Source organism: Pavona decussata, unplaced genomic scaffold, assembly GCF_977016875.1.
Source record: "Pavona decussata unplaced genomic scaffold, jaPavDecu1.1 SCAFFOLD_72, whole genome shotgun sequence".
Lineage (NCBI taxonomy): Eukaryota > Metazoa > Cnidaria > Anthozoa > Scleractinia > Agariciidae > Pavona > Pavona decussata.
The window spans coordinates 2,958,424-2,983,656 of NW_028145491.1; the positions used below are offsets into that span (position 1 = coordinate 2,958,424).

General features: G+C 38.5%; 1 protein-coding gene, 1 non-coding gene and 2 pseudogenes across 2 annotated transcripts; 1 reads left to right on the plus strand and 3 right to left on the minus strand.

Annotated features, from left to right (window-relative positions):
• Positions 1 to 4,944: 4,944 nt before the first annotated feature.
• On the minus strand, positions 4,945 to 5,905 carry LOC146476988 (uncharacterized). Its single transcript, XM_085114130.1, has one exon. The coding sequence runs from the start codon at positions 5,757 to 5,759 to the stop codon at positions 4,986 to 4,988; it is 774 nt and encodes a 257-aa protein (XP_084970256.1). The 5' UTR covers positions 5,760 to 5,905; the 3' UTR covers positions 4,945 to 4,985.
• A 451-nt stretch (positions 5,906 to 6,356) lies between these two features.
• LOC146476989 (U1 spliceosomal RNA) lies at positions 6,357 to 6,520 on the minus strand. The gene has a single exon (XR_014865532.1). It is a non-coding gene; the product is annotated as a U1 spliceosomal RNA (small nuclear RNA).
• A 500-nt stretch (positions 6,521 to 7,020) lies between these two features.
• Positions 7,021 to 25,233, plus strand: part of LOC146476990 (uncharacterized) — a 31,596-nt pseudogene continuing 13,383 nt past the window's right edge.
• LOC146476991 (uncharacterized) lies at positions 19,525 to 21,347 on the minus strand (annotated as a pseudogene).

Genomic DNA, 25,233 nt, shown 5'->3' on the forward strand with positions numbered 1-25,233 from the left:
GCTTGGGTTGCAAAGAAAGGGGAGGGGCTTTTTTGCAAGGGGGGCTTAATAGAGGATTTACAGTAACCACTTACGTTTATTTCGGGTTTTTTTCTTGTATTTTGTTTTGTTTCTATGCAGTATGGGAGTGGAGGAGCACAATTTACTGTTGAGTACAATTTACAATAATTGCCTAATAATCACCCCTGGCTACTATTTGGTGAATTACTGTATTTACTTACAGCCATACTTGTCTGTTTCAATCTTCAGCTGCCAATCAAGAAGATGAGGAAAGTATGGGTGGAGAGGAGGTACAATAAAATTAATTTTTTTGAAAATGAATATAATGCATGTTATTGTTTGTTGTGGACATAACTTCTGAAGTGTCTGCCATGCCATTCTGTAGTTTGTTATCAGATTTTAAACCCACTCCTCCCTTCTGTAACTTTTATCTAGGCACAACCTTTGTCATAATCTGTACCTGATATTTTACTGTAACAGTGGGGATTATTGATTTTCCATTTGCAGGCTTATAGTGGTCCATCCATGGTTGAGTCAGAGGGTGCAAACTTAGAAATCATAGGACAGTTACCAGCTAATGCAACATTACCAACTCTGGGAGATGCAGAGCTTGCTGAGGTATCTAACAATATTCTATACAGGCCGTGATACTGCAAGCTATAATTCAACAGAAAAAAAGAGGCTGATAAAACTTGAAAATAGCAAGGTGGCCTTGTAGATGTCATGTAATTTCACTTTTAACCTTGTGTTTCTTTAAATTATATTGTAGGCCTTTGATTCATACGAAGAAATAATCTTCAATTACAAACATGTGGATGATGGAGGAGGTCCAGTCAGCCCAACAGAGAGGAAGGCAGAAGTTAATAATTTATAATACTTATCCTTTTGATGATTATGCATTATATATTGCTTTATCACTATTTATCTAATTAGTCTGTTTGTTTTGCAGTTACCGGATTCATCAGTGAAGGATGTTTTCAGCAATGGGGCAGAGGACTCGCATGTAACTCCAGAGGACTACTATGCAATATATTGTGCACTTTTTGGAGATGAAGATACTACCGTGGAGGACCTGATGTTAGATTGTGATGAAGATTAAGGATGTCCATCCAATCCATGCTAGTGGTGAACAGGGTGCAGAACACGATGAGGCAAATAGGCGTGTATCACTAAAGTATGCCATATTAGCTGTTAGTCTAAATAGCAATTAAAGCTGTTCTTTTCTTATTAGTCAAACTTTCATATTGCTTATGTTGTCTAGGCATGAGCTCAAGATGACGGGTAGTTGGGTAAGTGGGTAGATATTATGTGAGGTGGTCTTCACTACATTTTATGGTTGGGGGGGGGGAGTGGGAGACTGGGTGATGGGCTGACCACTGGCCCTTGGAAAAGCCTTCGAAAGGAAACCTCTGAGAGGAAGCCCAATGTGTCATGGTGGTGCAGATACTATAGGTATAGCAAATGTTATGATGATCAGTACTTGGGGCTTCATTAAAGGACAATCCTCTCTTTGATGTATTAACAGAAAATTAACTCGTAAATATTTTAGAGAATTATCTCCTGTGCCAGAGTTACACTTTGTGAAAGTGACCACAACTTGTTATGTCTCGATTCTGAATTTAAAAAATTATGTCACATCTTGTGATCCTTCTGTTTAGATTGCCCCTGATCGAGTCAATCCTACGACCACTTTATGAGAATGCAACAAGTTCAGAGCGTATACAGATTGTGAGGGTGAGGAGGCGCCATCTCTGGTCAGATGCCTTGCGGACATTTTCAAAGAAAGATTTTCTACCTGGGACACTACTTAGTGTGCATTTTATTGGTGTGGAGGCTGCAGATTTGGGTGGCCCACGAAGGGAGTTTTTAAGGCTGCTTTTGAGAAGTTTGGTGGTTGAATCGGGTGTTTTAACAGGCTGTGACACAAGGAAGGTGTTCACCTCAAATCCTTTGCTTGTTACAAAAGAAACTTATTATCATGCAGGCCAAATGGTCGCTACAAGTCTGATTCAAGGAGGTCCTGGTTTGAAATGTTTGTCACCTGCCATGTACGCCTATTTCTGTGGTGATGTTCAGATGTGTCGTAGTTTGCTTGACATCGAAGATATTCCTGGTCGGGTGGTTCAACAGAAAGTGAGGAAGGTACAATGTACATGTATCATATCACTATTGTTCATTGTGATTATTAAATTACTTTTTTGAGTAATATAAGGTCACTAACCCGAATGTTTCATGTTTTTACTTCTAACACTTGTTGGTCTGTTACATGAGTTTGCAAAGAAATCCTACTTCTCACACACTGAGTGCCATTCATCTGCCACACAAGGCAACAGCACTTTATTAAAAAACCCAAGCCGACTTAAACAATGACAATAAATGTGACACTACCAGTAAAAACAAAACCCAAGCCTGTAGATAAAGACTGAGCATCAAGGCTACCAGGGCGTGCAAGGCGCATACAGACTGGCAGAGGGGTGGGTGGGCGGGCAAAGCTGTTGCTTGTATGGCAAGAAACAGAAAAACTGAGTCACGGGACTAGCAGGGCACCTGACATCCTAACTCGGGCCCAGCCCCCCTTCAGTATGTGAGAACCTCATTTCCTGCCTCTTTCGCAAGCTCAGCCGGTGAGAAAGCCATTTCTCTCATCTTACAGTTTTTGTTCACCGGCCTTGCAAGGAAATAATTATTTTTATTGATTTATTGCTACTTGTTTTGTAGAGGCGGTGTAGAGAATAACACCTCTTTTGTTTTATTTTACTTAGTTTTCTTAGTTTCCTTTTGTGAGTTTTCTTTCAACATTTCAGAGGAAAAACACTTTATTTTTCTGAGCTTGCTTGGATGCTTTGTGGAGAATATCATTCCTTGATCCCTTTTATACACTTTCTGGTTTAATTGCTTCATAATACCAAGAGGTCAGGCCATAGCAAAGCATTGCATAGCATAGTAAAGTATGGTGAAGCATAACAGCACTGTTTTTACTTAAGAAAATTATTATAGCCCTCATCCAGATACCCTTATCAATTATCAATGATGGAACATTCTTTTTAATTATGTAATCTTAAAAAAACTACTGAGATAGAATGTACTAATGCACTGTTGCATAGGACGTTGCTGGTCTACAGAAGGCTTAGAACATGTGCAGTGCATTCAATGTACAGTTATTGTTCTCTTTGTTAGATTGAGTCCTTATCTGACGAGTCATTTGCCACTGGACTTTCAGAGGAAACTGATTTCCTGTTTGAACTTGGAATAAACAAGTGTCGATGGACTGTCGAGGAGAAGCAAGTGCTTGTCAGGGTCTTGTGTGAACATCTGATCATCAGCAAGTGCAAGGCATCTCTGGATCAGTTTGTGGAAGGCTTCAAATCAGTTGATGCTCATTTCTTTGACTGCATCAAAATCAATGCCCCATTGTTTCATGATTTATTTTGTCATAGTGAAGAGCAACTCACTGCAAGCAAATTCCGGGAGCTATTCAATGTCTGTTTTTCTCCACAAGGTTCCAATGACCGAGAACGAGAAGAACAGACTTGCTTGAGGTGGGAGGAGCTAATAGACGAGGGCACAATTCCCTTCCCTAAGTTGCTGGAATTTGTGTCGGGATGCAGTGAAGTTCCACCCTTGGGCTTTGACAAGAAGATAGACATCAAGTTTTACAACCAAGATGGCAAAGTACGACGATTCCCTTGGACTTCGACATGTTCTTTGGAGATGTCACTCCCACGCGCTGTAGAAAGCTATCCTGATTTTAAAGAACTTATGGAACAAGCTCCTTCATGCACTTGTGGTTTTGGTCAAATATGAATGCTGACTCACAAAAGCAAAACTGTTTGTTTTCTTACAGTTCTTTCTTACTACATGTACTTTTGTTACAAATTATAAGACCAAATTATTGTTGCTTGTATTTAGATAGTTATATGCAGTACGTGAAGCATGATCTGTTTCAATTTCTAATATTTATTTCATATAATCAAACAGCTGTAATCACATTTCTATTTCCAGTCTTGTAGCCATTGCAAGTATGTGATGTTACACAAATCTCCGATTTGTTATCTTATGGTTTTGTTTTACTGGTTCTGTTGATCCCATAATAATAATTATGTATGGGAAAAATCTTAGCAAATTGCAGAGGTTATTGGGTCACGCGCAACAGATACATGTAAAGCTGAAGTGCTTCCTGCCAATTTGAAGGCATTTGAAGATCTCCAAACACTTGCAAAAGGTAATCCTTAAAATTTGCATCTCCAATCAAGGGTGGTTCAGTGACCCTTTGCTGAGCCCAAATGATATCCAGCGATGCCACCTCCTGTTTCTTGTCGGGTACACCTAGATGTTTTGACAGAATTAAAATACTTATTGTTTGATATCGTTTTTCAATTTTTCTGGAAGTGAAAAAGGACATAAATTTGTTGTTCTACAGAACCTAAAACAGATGCATTGGTAGGCCTATTTGGTTGTGAGAAATGTTAGGAAATATTAAAGGGTCCGCATTTTAGTATTGTTCTAGGTAATATAAATATGGTTACATTGTTGCCTGTTAATACTTAAGGGCGTTTGTATTAAAGCATTCTGAAAAGTAAACCCTTGCCTCTCGGTTAGTTTTTCTCATTTGCATTACAATGTAATTCAACCTTCATGCGAGGCTATGTCGGGCTAAAGCTGCAAAATAGCCCGAAAAAGCATCACATACACACATACATGCTAGATTTCATTGTAATGCAAACCGTGAAAAGGGCTATTCCTGAAAAATGCATAACTTATTAATTTTCACAAAACCCTGTAGCGGGAAAGGGAGTAACTTTCTGCACCTGTTCTCCTGGTTTCCGCCCTCAAAAGTGGTTCTCGCCCCTGCTTTCTTTTTGTACAACATTTCGAAGTATATATTTTTTTAATTTTTATTCCTCTTCCCACCAGCTCTGAAAAACTTATTTTCTCATTATCGTCACTCCAAACTAGGTTTGAGCCAGCCCATCCATTTCTGTATTCTAATGAAAAGGGGAAGGCAAGCCATAGCAAATGACATGATAAATAACTTTACCTGAAGGCCCTGATAGGAAATACAACTCGTCAGGTACTCCAGGAGGGCACTCGGCCATTCTGCTCTGCCTAATTCGATGACGGTTCCATTCACTGGCCACTTTGTCTAATTCTTCCTGAATTAAAGCCATGAAACAGAATTGGAGACAGCAAGTATGAATCAAATTACCAGGTTCAAAATTCCCTGAAGCTGCCAAATCTTTAAAAAAATCAATCCACCAACCACTGTTTTGTTCTCTGTAGTAAGACCACCATGCTTCAATGTGTTGGTTGGATGGTGAACTGCCAAACCGATGGCTGTTGGGGCCATCAAAAGGAGGGGGAGCATTGATGCAAAAAACTCCCTGTATTGCAGCAACTACCACATTTTCCGTCCCACAATCAGTTTGAACTAGTCTTGGACATCCTTGTATCTGCTTTACACAGCTTAAGTAATAATATGCAATGACCGCAGGATCATGATTGGTGGCTGCAACCTGCAGAAACATAATCCTTCTGGAATAGCCATCAATGCAACCACTTATATGAAATCCATAAAGAGCTAGCTTGTCATATCCGTCAATGTGCCACGCGCCGTTGGGTCCTGGGTTTCTATAACACCTTCTTTCAAGTCTTCTACGTCTTCTTTGATTAACGCCGTAAGGATCAATATTCTGTAAAAGTGTTCTGACAACATGTTTTCCAACCGTGAGATGGTAGTCATGCTGAAGCCTTCGTGTCATAGATCGATAACCAAGGCACCTGCCTGAACCATTAAGTTCTAAAGTTATTGCTCGGCGAATGTCGGCAACTGATGATTGATTCCCCCTTCTCCGCAATCCTAGTTTGTGGTTTATAAAGTATTTCAGTTGTCTCAGGGTCCAGTGAATGCCATGATAAACCGAGAGGAAGATCAAGATGGCCGCATATCGATACCCTTTCCTCCAATAGGCAGCTACACATTCCTCGACTGAATTGAATTTTTCCACACAAGTACAGTCTGGTAATCCTACACTTTGAGCTATAATTTGAAGCAGTAATAATATCACAGCAGAGAACTTCATTGTGATGTTCTCTCTCTCTCTCTTATAACTGTGTTCAACGAGCATGGTCGACAGCTTTTCAGGTAGCCGTAAGTTATTGCCGTTCTCTCTTGTCGAATTATAGGTACAGTAAAGCAACAGAAGGCCGTAAACAAAAGCGAACCTACCTGTTTTCCTTTCTTGCTTCGCAATCACATAAATCACCCGCTGCTCTGCTCTTGCAACCGTCCGTACTCCATCTGAAACATAACAAAACAAAGCCGCGCGCGTGTTAGTTGAACATTAACTAGCAACCATCGGGGACTAGCGCGAACGCAGGTCCCCACTACCAGAAATTATACGCTCGAGTTACCCACATTTGGGGTAATCGCAAGGGTCAACCCAATCGAAGTGCAATGAAAGGGCCTCACCTTGAGAGGACTGCCTCCTTGATCACAGTACCTCCCGCGTCAGGTAAGTTTTTTTTGTGTTTAAGGTGAATGACTGGCCCCCCAGTAGGGTGAGTGCAATGGCCACCAGAAGAATACGACTTATCCCAATGAAATGATGATCGAAGGGTCCACCTTAAACGGGAGGTGCACCAGCACGTCAAACTCACCAGCGGACCACTAGTCTCCTTCGCAGCCGCTCGGGCCGGAGTTACGCAACGCTCCCCGTCACACGCGGGTGCTTCAAACCGACATACATTCCTTTCCCTTTGTTTACTCGGACCAATGAGCGTCTTGTTTTGCAGGAAAACCCTTGCCAGCATGCGACGTATTATGGAAAGGGATGGGAGATACTCCTAAGAAAGTCGTGGAAAGCAGCAATAAGTTTTTTATTTGTTGATCTATCCCTACCAGTAAAAATAAGGTCTATATATTTGGTAAAACGTCCACTGATTTAGCTGGAATAATTCGATCGCCGCTGGATTTGACGTTGGGAAATACCATGAGGACAGTAATTTTTTTGTTTGCCGACAATGTTTCCAGCAGTTGACCAAATGCGAAAGAGCAGCGAAAAAACTCCAAGCAATCAAACAAGAACTGCTGACTGCCTTAGAAATAGAGAGCAGCTGAGGGAAAAAAGACTTGTACACGATGAAAACAGAGACAATCCGGAAAGCGCGATCAACAATAGAGATGTGCAAGTGAGTGCTGCGAAAAGTCTTCGGTTCTCAACGGAAACTTCACATGTTTATTTCGATCCTGCCCCTTGTACTTCTTATACTACACGTCCAGGCGACTCCTGTTCCATCAAGCAGACAAGCATTCCTCTTTACCGGAATTTCAACCATTTAAACCAAGAATAATGCTTTTTCTGACAGTCAGGGTGATGTTCATGGCGATCTTCGCAACGTGTGGAAGGACTTGCATTTGTCAAAACCTGGATGCTCTGATAGCACCATTGTGAAGTTATATATACATTATCCGAGTAAAAACTTGAACAAAACCCTGGTTGGCTCCTACCAGACTATTGGTAAGGCATTAGCTCACGGAGTCCCTTCCCAAATCGCTAAGGCTGTCATGAATTGCCCAACAGTGCGAATTCGTGTCGTTTCCAACGTAATATAAGCTGTGTCAAAGGAAGTTTCAGGGTTATGCAGCAAGAGCAGGCCATCATTGCTTAAAAAAACAAGCAAGGAAGATTTGCAGAATTTTGATCTTCAAACGTTGTGCGAAGAATGTCAAGAAAGAGCGCCAATATTTTACGCGTTCCTGTTGAACGCTGGCAGCTGAAGAAACTGTAAAGGCACTTGGTTTGGAAGTGTTGCACTTGCAGGATCGATACTCCTGAAACAAAGAAATCGTGAAATGAACGCAACTGCAGCTGTGATGGGGATTTTGTTGAAGAGCAAAGCTGCTGAGGTAATTTTGATTCTATAAGGTCTATACTGTGTTTATCGGGCAGAATAGAAGTGGGAATTGAAGGGGAAGTGTGATACTATATATTTAGAAAATATAAATACATGGTCTTCAGTGTAACCTTTTTTGTTTTAATTTTATCCTTGGTTCTTAGTGTTTTTTTGTTTTAAACTCATCACCAGACATTTAAACCGAAAACAAAGGAAAGCATAAGGATAAATTGGAAAACAACATGAACTATTAATATTTCTGTTTTCCAATACTGTTAGATACTTTCTTACAATATTTGTCAACACAGAACCAAATACACCGTACAAGCCAAAACAGTTTCATCTCACAAGGATAAAGTTATTTTTAAAACATTAATTTAGTCTTGCCTCTTGTGTACTTTGAATGGCTGTGTTAACAAACACTCAAAGTGTGCTAAGCCGATTACTAATAATATTGTTATTGGCACAATTGATTGCCTTAATTGAACTTAACAAGTTTCCACACTTATGGTTACCCTATACCTTCAGAGGTGTCTCGCGTTTAAGCGATGTAGTGCATCCAGTTTAAACTGTAGATACCTAAGCCCCATATCAAATTAAAGCTTATATAGCTGGCTATCAAACTGTACCAAGAATTTGCAAATAAAATAAATTGTCGAATTTTTCACGACCTCTAAATGCGAGCCTCCGAATCACCTTTTTAAAGGTACAAGTCAAAGCGAATTTTGTTTTTCGCTAATTTAATTTGCTTTTCAGTTTTCGGACCCAAAGCGCTAAAAAAACGTGTCTGCATTTTGCCACATTCAATCGTTATGAAAAGTTCTAAAGCATTTTCGAAATAGGATGAAAAAAATGTGGACTGATCGTACAAAAATCGCTCTCGGAGAAAACATATTTCAAAAGAAAAAAAGCGCAGACACTTTTTTGTTGTCTATATGTTAAACTAGCTACTGTCCAAATTTGAAGGCAAACGAACAAATTCCGTTTGAGTTTCAGCTCTTTGAAGTGGCTCCTCCAAGTGAAAAAATTGATTCGAGGAAACAGCACTACAAATTCGGAAATTCATTTTATTTCAAAATTCTTGGTTTAGTTTGATAGCTAGCTCTATGAGCTTTAATTTGACACAAGGGTGTAGGTATCTACAGTTTAAACTGGATGCGCTACATCACTTGGATGCGAGACACATTTGAAGACACCTCTGAAGGTATAGGGTAGTCTTACATGCTCTTGATATTCGTCTTCAATAGGCTACTTTTTCCAGGTTCAACAAGCTCAAACTTACTAATTCCAACTCGAGCATACTTAGTGAACTCGATGAACTGGGGAACGATCATGATGCAGATCTAATCGCTGCCAGAGACCAGATTTCAGAAGGAAATACCAAACTAATGAAAGTAAAGGAGAGGATTTCAACAATTAAGGAAAACCTTGGAATGGCTGTAATCACTTCACTTGAATTGTTGGCTGCCACACGGGAGGAGCATGAATTGAGGAAGACTCTTCATCCTGGATTTGTCATATCCTTTGACAACCTTGACTTTCAGTTAAACAGGAGGAATATGACTAAGGATAACCAGAATCAAGACTACAACTGGGTCAACCACCAAATGGTGGAAAACCGAGTTTCTGGCAACTCCCTTGATGTCAAAAAAACTGATCTTGAGGATATTGTAAATATCCCAAACACCAGGTTTCTTCCCAATTTGTACGATCAGCAGAATCAATGTTTGGACTACATAATTTTGACATGAAGAATTTTAGTCTCATACTTTGAAGCCTTGAAGCCACTGCAGGATGCTTGCATATTTCACATACCACATAAGTACACAAGGGAGATGTCTCAGAAGTCCAAAAAGGTATGCAATTTATCATTAAATGTTGATTCTTTGGAGTAAAGTAAATAATGGGGAATTGTGGGGTCATTTCTTTTGAAGTTCTATAAACTTTCATAAAATAATACCAATAGTATCACTGAAAATATCTTATTGCATAAATTAACCCATTTGCCTGGCTGGAAAATATAAACCTGTTGTTTGTAATTGCCTCTCAGTTCAAAGTGAATGCTTAATGCCTGTTGTAATGTTTTCTATTAAGAATTCGCTTTTTAAATACAGTTTCTAAGAACATCTACACTGTTATCTTTATCTCTAAAATATTGTATTTCCAACTTACGTTTGTTTCTCCCAACAGGTTCCCCGTGGACTTATATTCAAGGATGAGAATATTAATGGCCATTGGAGTGGATGGACAGCTGTTTTCAGGCAACCAGTTGAAAGTGAAAAGAGCTAGTAATGTAATAGCTTCAGTGGCAAATGGACTGACACCACAGGATCGCTTGGATGGGATTCAGTTGCAACTTGGGGATTGGCATGCCTCAGTGAAATTGCTAAGTGTAAGTGTCCATATATTTGATGTACTTGAATTACAGTCAAGTCCATTTAAGGTGGCTGAACACAGTTTCGCCTGGGTGGCCAGCAGTATTACGTAACATGGCGGGGCTATTAAAAACAAAAACAAACATGGCGGCCAAGTCCGTAGCAAAAATATTTTTCTCTAGTTCTCGTCTACTCGTAAAATGTAGTTTCAATTTTCATGCATTTCCCAGACGGGTAAATTTAATTCCAAATAATTATTCTGTCCAGCTATTATGTGCAAAATGGCCGAGTCCAGCAACTCAACTCAACAATCCGTACGATAATCGTGAAGCGAGTCGCGATCTTTGCGTGACAAAAAGTTGCCAAAGTCAGCACAGGTTTACAAGCTTTTTCGGTATACCCCTCGCTAGCGCCCTGCTTTCCTTGGTGTTTGGACCTACCGCTTTCTGCGGGGAAAATGATGAAAACGAATTTTCAACGCCCGGAAAACAACCTTTTTTCGGTCGCGGACAGCGAAAGCCGCTAAAAGAAGAGCAAGGACTAAAGCCGCTCGAGCAGAAAGTTGTAAACGCCGCTTGTTTTCAGAAGAGGACGATGAGAACGACCAGCCACCTCCCGTACTAGACCCACCAGTTCTTCGAAAAAGAGAGACACAAACACAGCAATTGGTAAGGATACATAACATCATATGACATTGGCTCTTTTTTGCATTTTTCTTTTTACAGTACTTGGATTATTACAAACTCCATGTAAATGTTTATCTTTGTATTTATTTACAGACTTGCAGTACTGGAAAGGATCAGGAATATAAAAATCCAATTAAACTATCAGGCTACAGATTTGTTGATATGGGTCTGCTACAACTGTCTTTACAAAGTTGTCAGCACTGCAAATCCGGTGAAGAGCCCACAACATTTCCTTATCAATATTCCTACAATGCCTACTCTCAGTCCAATATCTACATGTATACAGTACCTCAAGGGAACCAGAAATGAAAATTCTCAATCACAGGAACACTTTTGTACTGTACCAAAGTGACAAATGCACACAGCATTTTATTAGTTTATTTATTTACTTCCTGCTAAAGTTGCTACCATTACTGGAATAATTTTTATACGATCAGTCATAAAAAAAACTTGTTGGTGTCCACCAAACATATCAGTCTGATGTAACAGTTTACAAATATCACATAGATGGCAAATGCTTGGACAAACACTTCAGTGTCAACAAACTATCAGAAATGTTTTCAATTTTTTTTCTCAGCACCAGGACTGGATTATTGAAGCTCTTCAGATAATTTTATAAGATGTATCCTACATGTATGCATTGTTGGAAAGTAAAATTATATAAGAAACCATTGTAAATCGTGCCTCACTTTTGAGCCCCAACAGTACATATATGTATGACTGATAGAAATTTAAAATACTGGCTTTGTAGCATATAATAAAAGTTTTACCCTCCAATTCGTTTTAGGACCTCTTTGTATTTCAAATGCAGTGGAAGAGAAAAAAGAAGGCTGTGCAAGTGTTTTATCAGTGGTGTGTCAAATCTGTAAAAAGATCAACAAAATTAAAACCTCGAGACAGCATCAGTTTGGCAAGCGAGGGCCTCAGCCATATGACGTAAATACTAGAATTGCACTTGGAGCCATCGACAATGGCATTGGATATAGCCACATCAATAGCTTGTTAACAACCCTTGATGCACCATCAATAAACAGAAGTGCATACAAACACCGTGAACGAGAAATAGGCCTAGCCATAGAAGATGTTGCAGCAAATTCATGTGAAATGGTCTTAGAAAATGAAATTGAAATCGAAAAAGCAACTGGGACAGTTCCTGGCGAGGATGGCCTGCTACCTTTATCTGTGTCATACGATATGCAGTGGTTGAAACGTGGAAAGGCAAACGATTCGCTGACTGGACATGGGGCAATAATGGGTTCAAAAACTAGACAGGTCATAAATTTTGCATCTGCTAATAAATTTTGCAGAATTTATGACAATGCCAAGTCAAAAGGTACACAACCTACAAAACATAACTGTCGTCTGAATCACAAAGGTTCTTCAAAATCTATGGAACCCCAGGTAGGAGTTAAGCTTTTCAGTGAAGCACCAAATTATGTTGTCAAATACTCAGTGTTTATAGGAGATGATGATAGTTCTACGATAGCAAAGATTCGAGAAGAGGTGGTCTATAACGTTGAGAAATGGTCAGACACCACTCATGCAACTAGAGAGTCTCCACTATCACCAAAGGTCATTGAATACTCCAAGAAATGCTTTAGCTACTGCTTGAATCAAAACGAAGGAGAGCCCCAAAAACTAAAAATTTCACTTGCTGCAATTGTTCCTCATGCTTTTGGGGACCACAGACAATGCAAAGACAACAACTTGAGCTGGTGTATGTGGCATAAAAATCCAGCAAAATACAAACACAAAGATCTCCCTAATGGCACCGACTTAAAGGGTGAAAACTTAAAAAAGGTTCTAACTGATTTATTTGAAGTCTACACCAGTGATCTTGTCATTAACAAAATAGTGGAAAACGCATCTTCCCAAATCAATGAAAGTTTCCACAGCACAGTTGGTTCCAAGGTACCGAAGATTCGTTTTTACGGAGGAAGCAAAAGTTCAGATCACCGAATAGCTGCTGCTGTCGCACAAACTAATCTGGGTAAACAATATTTAGCTTGAAATCGTTCGTTGATTTTCTCGAAGAAATTAGGTTACTAAACGTGCCAGCTGTTCCTGGTAGCTCCATGAACGTTGTCCTCATTGGCCATAACTCTAACACTTTTGACACTCCTGTGTTACTGAGAACAATCCTTCGCTATTTTCCAGAGCTCATTCAGAGAATGAAAGATCGAAATATTCACTTTGCTGATAGTCTCGTTCTGTTTTGTAATCTTGTCAAAGACCAATGCGAAGCTCTGAAAGCAGCTGACGGTTCCTATGTCAACATCAACCAAGAGTCTCTCTACAAACACCTTTTTAACAGTGATTTCGACGGCCAAGATGCAGTTGAAGATGTAAAAGCCCTAACAAAAATCCTCTTCAACTCTTCCATTCACACAACAACAGAAGAAATCATCAACAAGAGCAACACGACATCGCTGAGTTCAGCCATGGAAGATCTGGCATACCTTGACAAAAGCCACAGTTTGCTGAAGTCCTTTGAAGGAGTAATCTGTTCTGGAGTCGTTAAAAGGTCTTTGACCAAAAGACTGGCTGATTCCGGACTTGGTTTGAAGGACCTTGAAAACTTATGGAAAGCACATGGCGAGCAAGGACTTGTTGCCATACTGGCAAATCCGCCAACAACAAATAGATTGACTCGCCGCCCTCGTGGAACTTCTGATGTAGTCGCTTTAAATGCACTTGTAAATCACTTTAAAGGTCGGGTGGCCGCCGTTGCGAATGCTGAACCTTAGGTTTTCTGTTTAGTTTTTCGTCGTGGACACATTTCTTAACGCTTCGAATTAACATACCGCTCGCAAAAAGCTGTGCATGCGCAGTATGTTCGAAATTTGTGAGCGCTTTGTTAGGTAAACAAATCTATTTTTTTCAAAATCCAGTCATTAGAAATCCATATATTTTTGCATGCTTTCAGACAAAATTACGTCTCAGACACCAGAAACAAAAAAAATAAAAACTGACAGAGGAAATCAGCAATATGCCCAAGAATATAGTAAAACTTAATTTTTGTAAATAAATAAACACCTGTCTGTGAGAATCGCGTGAAGTTCCCGTCATAAAGATGTCATAGGCCCCTTTACATGTGTGCAATTTTAAATAAAAATCTAATGAGTGGATATTCCGATAAATGGAAAAAACTAGCTTTATTAGGTTGCATTTGATCTCTTCCATTGCCATGGAAACGGCCCACCTTATAAAACCAACTTCACAAATCAACTTTTGCGGTATTGTTTATTACTTATGCCAAGTATGGGCTCAACAGCTATTAGCATTTAAATGTGGCATCACGCAGAAGTACGGGTACTCAGATTTTCCAAAACTGTGTTCAGCCACCTTAAAACATGATGGAGGTCCAATTATTATGATCTGGTATGCACATCACCAGATATGCTTCAATTCTCAATTTTTTACCCACCAAATTGATGAGAGAATATATGCTGTACATAAAGATGAACTTTTGAAATTCAGAGCTATTTGTAAATGAAGAAGCCAATATACAGAGCACTTCTGCTGAACTCTCAGTAGAAGACAATTCCCCAACAACTAATGTTTAAAGCCATGTTTTGTTCATCTTACCTAAATCTTTTATACTATATCTGCGGTGCTTATCTCAAAAGCGACATGTATGGTCCTCTTAATTCACCTCCCACTTTCTCAAAAGCCAATGATTTCTGTCTTTTCTTCTTTTAATATTTTGTTACTTAAGGGAATACTCTGTAGATTTAATTTAATCTTAAAGTGTAAATAAAATGAAGTGAACTGAAGTGTGGTCAAGACTGTAATAGATTGTCTTGACCAACTTACGAAGAGCATTATAACTATTTATTTATTTAGGTTATTATTATTATTATTATTATTATTAGTAGTAGTAGTAGTAGTAGTAGTAGTAGTAGTGAGTTGTTTATTGGTTCTAGACCATTGTTCAAACATATGTCACTTTTACCCCCGATTTCACCCATGATTATCGCTTAAATCAGCCCAATTCATCAATTTTGAATTTTCATAAACATCACATTATTTGACCCCAACTCACCTATCATCAATGCCTTTTTCAAGCCCTTTAATACAATATTTGATTTCCAGGACTACTGGCTTGATATACTTTGATACAACCGATTTTACAACTTATTGTATATATCTTTGTGTTGCTTTTTTGGTTAAGTCATTGGTGTTTAGCCTCTTGTTACACCTTGAATCATCTATGATTTTGAAAAAAGTACCCTAATAAAGCTTTGGTGATATATATAATTAACCTGTAATGGAGAAAAAAATAATCATAAATCTGAATTACAAATTTTATAATTCAAATTTATGGATGTTGTGTGACTGGGTGCCGTTACTGTCACGCGTGACGTTGTGTGACTTGTCATGAAAATGGACAAAACCCTTGTCGGGGGGTGCTCGGTTGGCTGTTTCTTGCCTAGCCCCAGCTAGGTCTTTTTCCCGCCGCTGACAAGGCGGCTGTCCCTTCCCAGTTTACCTCTGGGACAGAGGTTGAGTTCGGGAACGAACTCTGAGCACCCCCCTGGAACCAGTAGGGCCTGAGCGGGTTCACCCGGAGGTACCGTCCACTGGAAGACATCCCCCACTACTCAGTAGTTCACCATCTGCTTAAGCCGTCAAACAGGTTTCAGTCAGGGGCCAACTGACACCACCCTAAGCTTTACCAGAATTTGTGAACTAATATAACTAGGGCCCGACTACCTATATATTATACTCTGTTCTGAAATTTTTACACTTGTGGTGCTATTTTTCTGTATATTGCGTAATATTGCTTGATTTGGATTAACACGCATGCGCTTTTCCGCATGTACACGTTGACACAACCCAAAGGGGACTGGACACTAGTTTTTTAATGCACATGTCTGCCATTTTGTAAGCAGTTTGTGTTTTGATATTTATCGTTCCTGTTCTCGGATATTTGGACATTTATTTCCCCACTTTCATCGTTCCGATGTTTGTAGACGCTTTTTGAGGTAAGAATATCATTTATCTTGCATTATAGTCGACCCAACAATAGATTTATTCTTGGATAGACTCGCTATCAAATATTCGTGAGGCTGTGACTGTATTGATAGAATGCTGCTTATTTCAGCTTATTGTTTTTGCACATCAACTAAATCCTTGATTGGAATCCAAGAGTTAAAGTCATCATTGTATCCTTTCCACTTTACCAAAGCTTGTTTCTTCTTGTAATCTCTCCTGATGACTTTATCGATTCTGAATATATCCTGATTAGCTTTCAATAATTCCGGTTCATAAAAGCTCCCTGTTATTTTTTCATTGTTTAGATCCTTTAGTTTGTATGTGATTGGAGTAGTGTATTGAATTTTATCGATAATGAACAACTTTTCTGTGAAATTGGGTGTATAACCTCGATCGAACACTTTCCTTTTATACTTTGATATTCTAACCTTGTCACCAACTTCGAATTTAGGTTTGCTTGATAATTGTTTTAAATTTCCATGTAGATTGAAGTAAACAATTCCTTTATTCTTTTTCTTAGATGCCTCTGTCGGTGTCATTTTTATTGAACTGTGCTTAGTGTTATTATACTGCTTCAATATTTCAGGCAAAATATCCAGGTACATTGTATTGCCTTGAGCAGCGAATTTTTTCCACATTTTATTTTTAATCGTCCGATTCCATCTTTCCACCACTGATGATTTTTCTTCATTTTCAGTCGAATACAGTGTAATGTTATGTTTTTTGAGCAAGTCTTTGAAATGTTTGTTGTAGAACTCTGAGCCTTTATCAGTCCAAAGATACTTTGGTTTTCGACCCTCTTTGAATATGCTTTGAAATGCTGTAGTTATTGTTTGACCTTTTTTATCTTTTAATGGGACAATCCAGCCGTATTTGCTGAAAACATCTACAACCATGAGAAGATACTTGTTACCTTTATTCCATTTACTGAATTGTTGCATTTCAACAAGATCAGCAGCCCATATTTCATCAATGTTATTTACAATAACACGCCGCCGAGTAAAGTTACGCCTTATGGGTTTATGCAGCTCATTAGCTAATTTTTCTTGCCAGTTTTCCTCTTTACCCGACGGCTTTTGACGTTTTTTGGAACCCCAAGACCCAGTTTCTGTTTTGTATTTATCATATTTCGAGCCAACCAGTGACCCCACTGGCGCTCATTATATGGCACATTATCCAATGCTTTCACCATCTTTTTATCAGCTTTGTTTTTACATTTTTTCTCATCTTTGCAGACTGAATAATCAACATCATGCTGCATTGCTATTGCATCTGTTTTGCCTATTGGTTTATCATATATTTCCAATATTTGCCCCGTTTTGGGGTTCCATTTTACTTGATTCTCCAAATCATTGTATGGACCAGTGTATTTGTGCACTGGAAGTACCCAACCAGCTTTGGGTTTTGGTAGCTTGCCAATTGCTTTGTGTATATCAATTGAACCACCACTTATTGGTCTTCCTCTTATTCCTTTCTCATATTCATCCCAATTTGGTGGCTGCCAGCCAATTGCACGATAACTCTCACATGATGGCGTATTGTGATATTTTTTTCCAATCTTTACCACACTATCACATGGATAATCTTTGTATTTTTCTAATGTCTTTTTCCCAGCCTTGCCGTCCAAAATTGACTCGACAATATGCCAGTATCTGTGCTGAATGCACTTTTGGCAATGTCTCCAGATTTGTATCTATCAAAGACTTCCTATGTTGATGGAATTAATGTTCCAACAATATCCATCGACTTCGATGCAACCTTACCATGTGTACCAAGTTGTTCCAAACTTGTATCCAAATTACCACCATCAAGTTTTTTTCGGTCAGTTTTGTATCTTCTTTTTGGTCTTATTTTGGTTGATAATTTATCAAACATCTCTGATCCAGTCTTTTGAACAAAAGGAGTTGCTTTAGAAATAGCATAATCAATAGCTTCCTTCTGCAATTTAGGGTTTCTAAGTGCTTCAGACCCATAATATCGACCCATTTTAACTGCTTTCTTTCCCAACCATGGTATTCCATGTTGAATTAACATATCAGCACCAGTTGATGCTAAAGTATCCATTATACCCGCCCCTTTGGACGGGCTATTTAGTTTCCCTGATTTTTGACAAATTTTGTCTTTGTTATGCCACATTCAGCACATGTACAGAAGAACATGAGCCGGCCATTTTTAGCTTGTTTGAAACCCGAAGGCTCAACACATTCAGTTTCTTTCTTTTGTTTAACACAATATGATTTCACCATGTATATCTCTATATTATATTAATATTCCATGTCAGACTCATCCTCTGATTCACTCTCATAAAGAGACTCATTGTCATCATTTATAAATCCTTTGTCAGAATCATGCACGCTTATTAATTCATCTTCATCTTCTTCATCAATCAATTCAAAACATTCCAAACATTCATCACCGAAATGATCTGTTGGTTCTTGACAGAATTTGCAAAATTTCCTCATATACTATTGATTAGATAATTTTTCAAAATATTTGATTATAAAATTATGATTGACACTTTGATTGTTCATGTCAAAATGTGCATTGTGGATTGTTTTCAATATACTTATACCCTTTTGTCTTTCCAACAAATAATAAAAAAACCAATAACCACACAATACTGAATCTCTTTCTTGAATTTCATCACCTGAATACATTAATCGTTTGCCACTTGTTGACATAAATTGCATAATTTCTTTTGGCACAATTAACCCAAAACTATCAAAATATTCTGCATATTTGTCTCCGTTTCGATACGCAACCCAATGTGTACCTGGTCCAATCTGTGAATCCAGGTTAATTATACCAACTTCATCTTTTTTCATTTTTTGTGGTAGATTATCTCTGCTGTAAATGCTTGTGAGGTGTTTTATTTTGAGTTTTTTGACCCAATCAATGAGATCAAAGTTACTGAGTGGTTTATTTATGAATTTCACAGAATGTCTCTGATTAATGGAATCCCCTTGAATGGACTGTTTTTGCCTAACAACAGACCTTTTTTCTTTTTTGGTCTTTTTTTTTTTCCTTTACCATATTGATCCCATGTACCGAAAAATGGAGGCGGCCTATAATTAACTGGCAGGACCAAACCACCATCTTTTTTGGTTGTGTTTGGAACAAAAACTGGGACCGATCTTTTGGATCTACTTCTATCCACCTGCAAGCCTTTACCCATCAATGCATTCAAAACCATTGGAATGCCAATTGAAGCCAATAATGTCCCAAAAAAACCTCCTGATTGTGCCTTATTTGGTTTAATTACAATCTGTCCACCAGTATGTATTGCATTGACAATTTGCTTCTTTTGTGCTTCAGTGAGCCAATCTTTGTATTTTATTAATTGATTTTGAGGAATGAGGAAACCACCAACTTGTCCTCTACCAAATATTTTATTGACTCCCACATTTGCAAGCCCAGAAAGTGCTCCAGTAGCTAATGGTCCAACTGCTTTTGCTGCCATTGGTAGCAATCTTGTGCCAATTTTGAATAATGATGACCAAAGACTGCCTCCTTGTTGTACAGCTTTTCGTATCTGTGTTTTGCTTATTTTAATATCTGCTCCAGTTTTGTTTTGATGAGAAACGATTTTGAGAAACATTTCAACAAGAAAATTAACGATAATAAAATAACATGACGTTTCGACGACTTCATATCGTCATTGTCAAATGAGTAAAAATGGAAATAACGGAAACGCATATTTATAGGTATTGAAAGTGAGAAAATAAATTAGCATGAAAGCATTCAGGTAAAGAGTTTCGCGCGAATGGAATCCGCTTGCGTGTTCAGTTTCGGTCTTTTGTTCTTGATCCACAGCATTTCGTAGACCAAACATTCAAATTTGTCACGGCATTTCTTTATGACCTTAAAGTTCTTAATTAAGTTGTTAGGTGTTAAACCATGCGCGTCCCTGAGGTGTTTTCCGATCACAGAATGTTTATGCTCCTCAACGCGTTGATGTAGGTGGCGGCAAGTGTACCCAATATAATTTGTATCACACAAATCACATGTGAATTCGTATACTACACTTTGCTGATTGATCAGGGGAGGCTTTTCTTCTGTGACTCTCAGATGATCAGCGATCTTTTTGCTCGTGAACACCGGCTGTAATTCTTGATTAATTTTAGTTCCGAGGTCGCCAAGTTGCCTGCGAACGACGTCCGCCGATTTCTGATCTTTAAATGGCAACGTAATCCGAACAGGGCGGTCAGAAGGTGTTTGAACTGGGTCTATAGGATGCTGGAGGCGATTGATAGCTGAGTCGATGAGTTTTTCGGGATATTTTCATTTCAAAAATATCCCTTTTAAGGTCTTGCATTCCTGCCAAAGGAAGTCTTGTGTAGACGATAAGCGTTTTGTGCGGTCTAGCATTGTTCTTAGAAGTGACGGTTTATACCGGCTGTCAACATGGCTTTGGTAAGGTAGGAGGAGCCCTTTATTTGTTTGCTTTCTGTAAACACAGGTTTCAAGGCTGCCGTCGGTTTTGATGATTTCCAAGCCAATGAATGGTAATCGATCGTTGGTTGCTACTTCCATCGTAAATTGAATGGAGGGATGGGCTTCGTTAAGACAAGTAAGCAAATCGGTGGCATCGGAGAGGTTGCGTACCAGAGCCAGCGTGTCGTCCACGTATCTCTTGTAGAAGCTCGGAAGCTTGTTCTCACTTGCTAGTTTCTCTTCAACTGAAGACATGAACGCGTTTGCCATAAGTGGACCTAATGGTGATCCCATCGCGACCCCATCGACCTGTTCGTACAAGTTTCCATTGAATTGAAATAGTTGGTTTTTTGTGGCAACACTTAGCAGCTCGATCAGGTCGTCTTTGCTGATGTTCATGTTGTAGGTCTTGTTGAACCAATTATCTTTGAAGGCTTTATCGGCTAGAATATGGATGGTTTCGTCCAGAGGAACATTTTTGAAGAGAGCGGTGACATCATAGGAGACAAGAAAAACATTTCCGTCGAGTTTGAGGTGTTTGATTTCTTCGGCAAAATTGAAAACATCAGAGATTGTATACTCGTTAGTCGACAAAGGTTTCAGCTTTTCATCTAGCCATTTCGCGAGCGCATAGTTGTACGTTCCAGTTGCTGAGAGGATCGGCCGCATTGCGAGTGTTGTTTTGTGCGTTTTGGGAAGGCCATATAAGTGGGCCAGGCGAGATCCCTTCTTACAGACAGAGTCTGCCATCTCTTTCGGCAGAATTTTACGCACAACTGATTCAAGATGTTTTTCTTTTGCCAGAAGCGGATGATAATATTTAGGTGGTCTTCCTCTTGTGGTTGGCTTTTGTTGGCTAACGGGTCGGAATTTTGTCAGATCGTTGATAGATGCCTCACTCAACAATCGAATGTACTCCAACTTGTCCATAACAACAACGCCTGAGCCCTTATCTGGCTTGGTAATCACTATGTCATCTCGTTTCTTCAGCTTTTGGATTGATCGTACAAGAGGCTTCGGTGGTTTAGGGCCTTTTCTCTTGATGTAATTCAGAGCGATTGAATGCAGGGTCGCTGCGGCTAGCTCTTTTTTTCCTACATTACCAAAGCCATGTTGACAGCCGGTATAAACGGTCACTTCTAAGAACAATGCTAGACCGCGCAAAACGCTTATCGTCTACACAAGACTTCCTTTGGCAGGAATGCAAGACCTTAAAAGGGATATTTTTGAAATTAAAATATCCCGAAAAACTCATCGACTCAGCTATCAATCGCCTCCAGCATCCTATAGACCCAGTTCAAACACCTTCTGACCGCCCTGTTCGGATTACGTTGCCATTTAAAGATCAGAAATCGGCGGACGTCGTTCGCAGGCAACTTGGCGACCTCGGAACTAAAATTAATCAAGAATTACAGCCGGTGTTCACGAGCAAAAAGATCGCTGATCATCTGAGAGTCACAGAAGAAAAGCCTCCCCTGATCAATCAGCAAAGTGTAGTATACGAATTCACATGTGATTTGTGTGATACAAATTATATTGGGTACACTTGCCGCCACCTACATCAACGCGTTGAGGAGCATAAACATTCTGTGATCGGAAAACACCTCAGGGACGCGCATGGTTTAACACCTAACAACTTAATTAAGAACTTTAAGGTCATAAAGAAATGCCGTGACAAATTTGAATGTTTGGTCTACGAAATGCTGTGGATCAAGAACAAAAGACCGAAACTGAACACGCAAGCGGATTCCATTCGCGCGAAACTCTTTACCTGAATGCTTTCATGCTAATTTATTTTCTCACTTTCAATACCTATAAATATGCGTTTCCGTTATTTCCATTTTTACTCATTTGACAATGACGATATGAAGTCGTCGAAACGTCATGTTATTTTATTATCGTTAATTTTCTTGTTGAAAGTTTTGTTTTGCATTGCCTTTTTCAGCCTATTTATTTGTGTTTTGGTTAACATCAGCTGATCCGGTCCAGTTAATTCAGAATTTGATGATCTTATTGTTATTGCTGAATTGTTTCTCAAAGCCCTGGCAAGTTTATCTTTTTGCCCAATTGATAGTTTTACTCCGTGTAAATGATAAGTTGTCATATCTTTTATATAACTAACGTTACATAAAAGAATTTTGGACAATCATCCTATTCAAAAACAATCACAATAATTAATTTAATCCATGTATCGAAACAATAGTTTTCCATCTTTCTGAATAAGCTCAGCTTCTTGTTCATATAATGTCAATGCATAAACTGAATATGCAGCTGCAGTTGTACCAGATAATTCATAATGAAATGTCAGCTTTGTGGTACCATCTTTGATATCCATTTTTTGTTTTGTTAAATCGAAATACACGAATGAAAATAGTGTTTTGAAGTTATTGATATTCAACAAAGTCCCCTGACTGTATTCATTGTATTTGCATGCACATATTTGAGGACATCTCTGTAAACTCGAGTCAAATCAGCTTCTGGAGTGTAATGTACATCAGGATATTCATTGCCATTAGCCACAGATAAATGACAATTCAGCAGTGTTCTCGGATCAGTTGATACACTAAATGTATTGTACAAAAATGGATTTACTGTTTGTGCCCCAATATTTGCATCACTGATAATAAAAACAAACACATGTCTTGGCTTTGAAATACCACTTGTTATCTGAAAATTACCACTTCTTTGTGTTGATGAATTGCTTCTTTCCACATTTTCACGCAAATAAACCCATTTATGAGGCTTCAAAAATTGATTCATGTACAGTGATTGTCCTTCTGAATTGAAAGTGATTCGTGGCACAATAAGCTCCATTCTAGTAATCATTACACGACAATCAGCCCCAGCTTGCCAAATAAGGTTGGCATCAGATTCGATCTCCAAATTCAATTCCAATTGTGTTGATGGCAATAACTCATCTCTCAATGCTTCAAAGAATGCATATCGATTCAATGGTATTTTTGTATTGACAACCGCTGATAGACCCAAAAGCGCTTTTCTTGCAGCAAATCCTTTATTGTAGTTGTCTTCAGCCGATCGTTCTTCAGCGTGTCGGTTTGTATCCAGATAGAAAAACTCATTGGTTGCAGTTGATTGAGCATATACTGGACTATATTCCAATAGATTCTTGATATTGACACCATGATTTGCATAATTACAATCATACACATGTTTACCATTTAGCCTGATGTCCAAATCATTTATTAGACTGTGAGAGCCATTAACAATACCATTATGGTCGTCAATTGCTATATTTGCATTAGCCATTGTTTGGACTTTGAAACCAACAGATATTCTTGCATTATACCAATCAAATGGTGTTACTTCTCCTGTGTTATCGACTACAAAACGATAACCATCTTTCTTTTGTGACCTATTATTCCCTGGATTACCAGTATTCAATGGTGTCTCCAATTGGAAGAAGACATCTTCATATCTCTCAATATATTTTGGATTTCTGAATGATTTCATTTATAAACATATGTTACATTATTTTCATTTTCTCCTTCTTTTGAGTTTTCCACCAGATATCATCTGATTGACTCTCTCAGCTATTTGAAAATCAGTCAGTGGCTGCTTCATTTTTGGTTGGCTCATTCTCACTGATTTTGTTTTGGAAGGTTGTTTTTTGCTCAATAATTGAATTATTTTATCACCTGCTTTATTACCAGCAAACTCACCAGTTTTGGTGATTGCCTTTTCAACTGCAGTTTTGGTTCCTTTTTTCGCTAATTCTTTTGCTGTTTTTCCGAAAAGTTTTGATCCAACTGATCTGAAAACATCCATAATTCCTTCACCATGAATATGTTTGCTCACATAACGACCCAATTCTGGGTCAAAACGTGGTTTAAATTCACTTTGTGGTACCATATATTGATATATTATATTAAACTAGACCTAAGAATCAAGCTCATGAACCAGTCAATGCCATTCAAGTCAACTGGCCGACCCAAAGCGTCAGTCACTGTTATCCCCATTTCTGAAATAATTGATTTGGAAACTTGGCTGAATAATGCTCTTTTTGGCTCAAAAGTAAATGGATAACTCCTTGTTAAATTGTCAGTGAGTATCATTATCAGTGTATTTGTGAATCGTCCATCACTGAGGCTATCAGTTATTATATCACAATTAATGTTCAAAACGTCAATGTCATTGGTAATATTTGGCAATTTTGTCCCGTGTTCAGTTTGGTTAATTAACTTCGGTTCAAATCCAATAAGTGCTCCAAAATTAGAGTTTCTAATATCAAGCTTCCATTGGTTGTCTAGCTCAATGACAACTCTATATGATGAAAGCACAAAATATAGATTGATGCCCTTGCTGGAAGCTGGTTTATCTCCATTTTGAATAATTGATTGAGTGATATAATGATCAAGATCATCATATAAATACATTCCATCAACAAATGTGATTGTCCTCCAATTTGTACCATCATCTGGGCTGTATTTGATTGTATTATTGTTGTATCCAGAATTGACATTATGCCACGAGTACATCATTGAAACTCGATCCACAGCTAGTTCATGTCTCATTGTTGTGTCAAGCTTCAATGGTGGATCAAATTTGATAATAAAGTCTTCAGGTCGACTTCGACCTATTTTTTGTCCGTTAACAGATGAAATATGTATCGCTCTTTCTTGCATATATCATTACATTATATATTGTTGCAATATATCAATGAGTTGTTTGTTGTTTATCAAGCCAAGTTGATTCAATTTATGGGCTATCTGTGAAAATTCCTCTTTGACTCCATTATTGCCAGCCAAATGGATCCACCAAGCAATTCCATTCTATAAATCAAATCATTAGCATCATTGAAATAAACAACACCAGAGCCCAATTTCTTG

Excerpts from the sequence above, each read along its gene's own strand:
- LOC146476988 (XM_085114130.1), bottom strand. The coding sequence starts at position 5,759 with ATGACACGAAGGCTTCAGCATGACTACCATCTCACGGTTGGAAAACAT.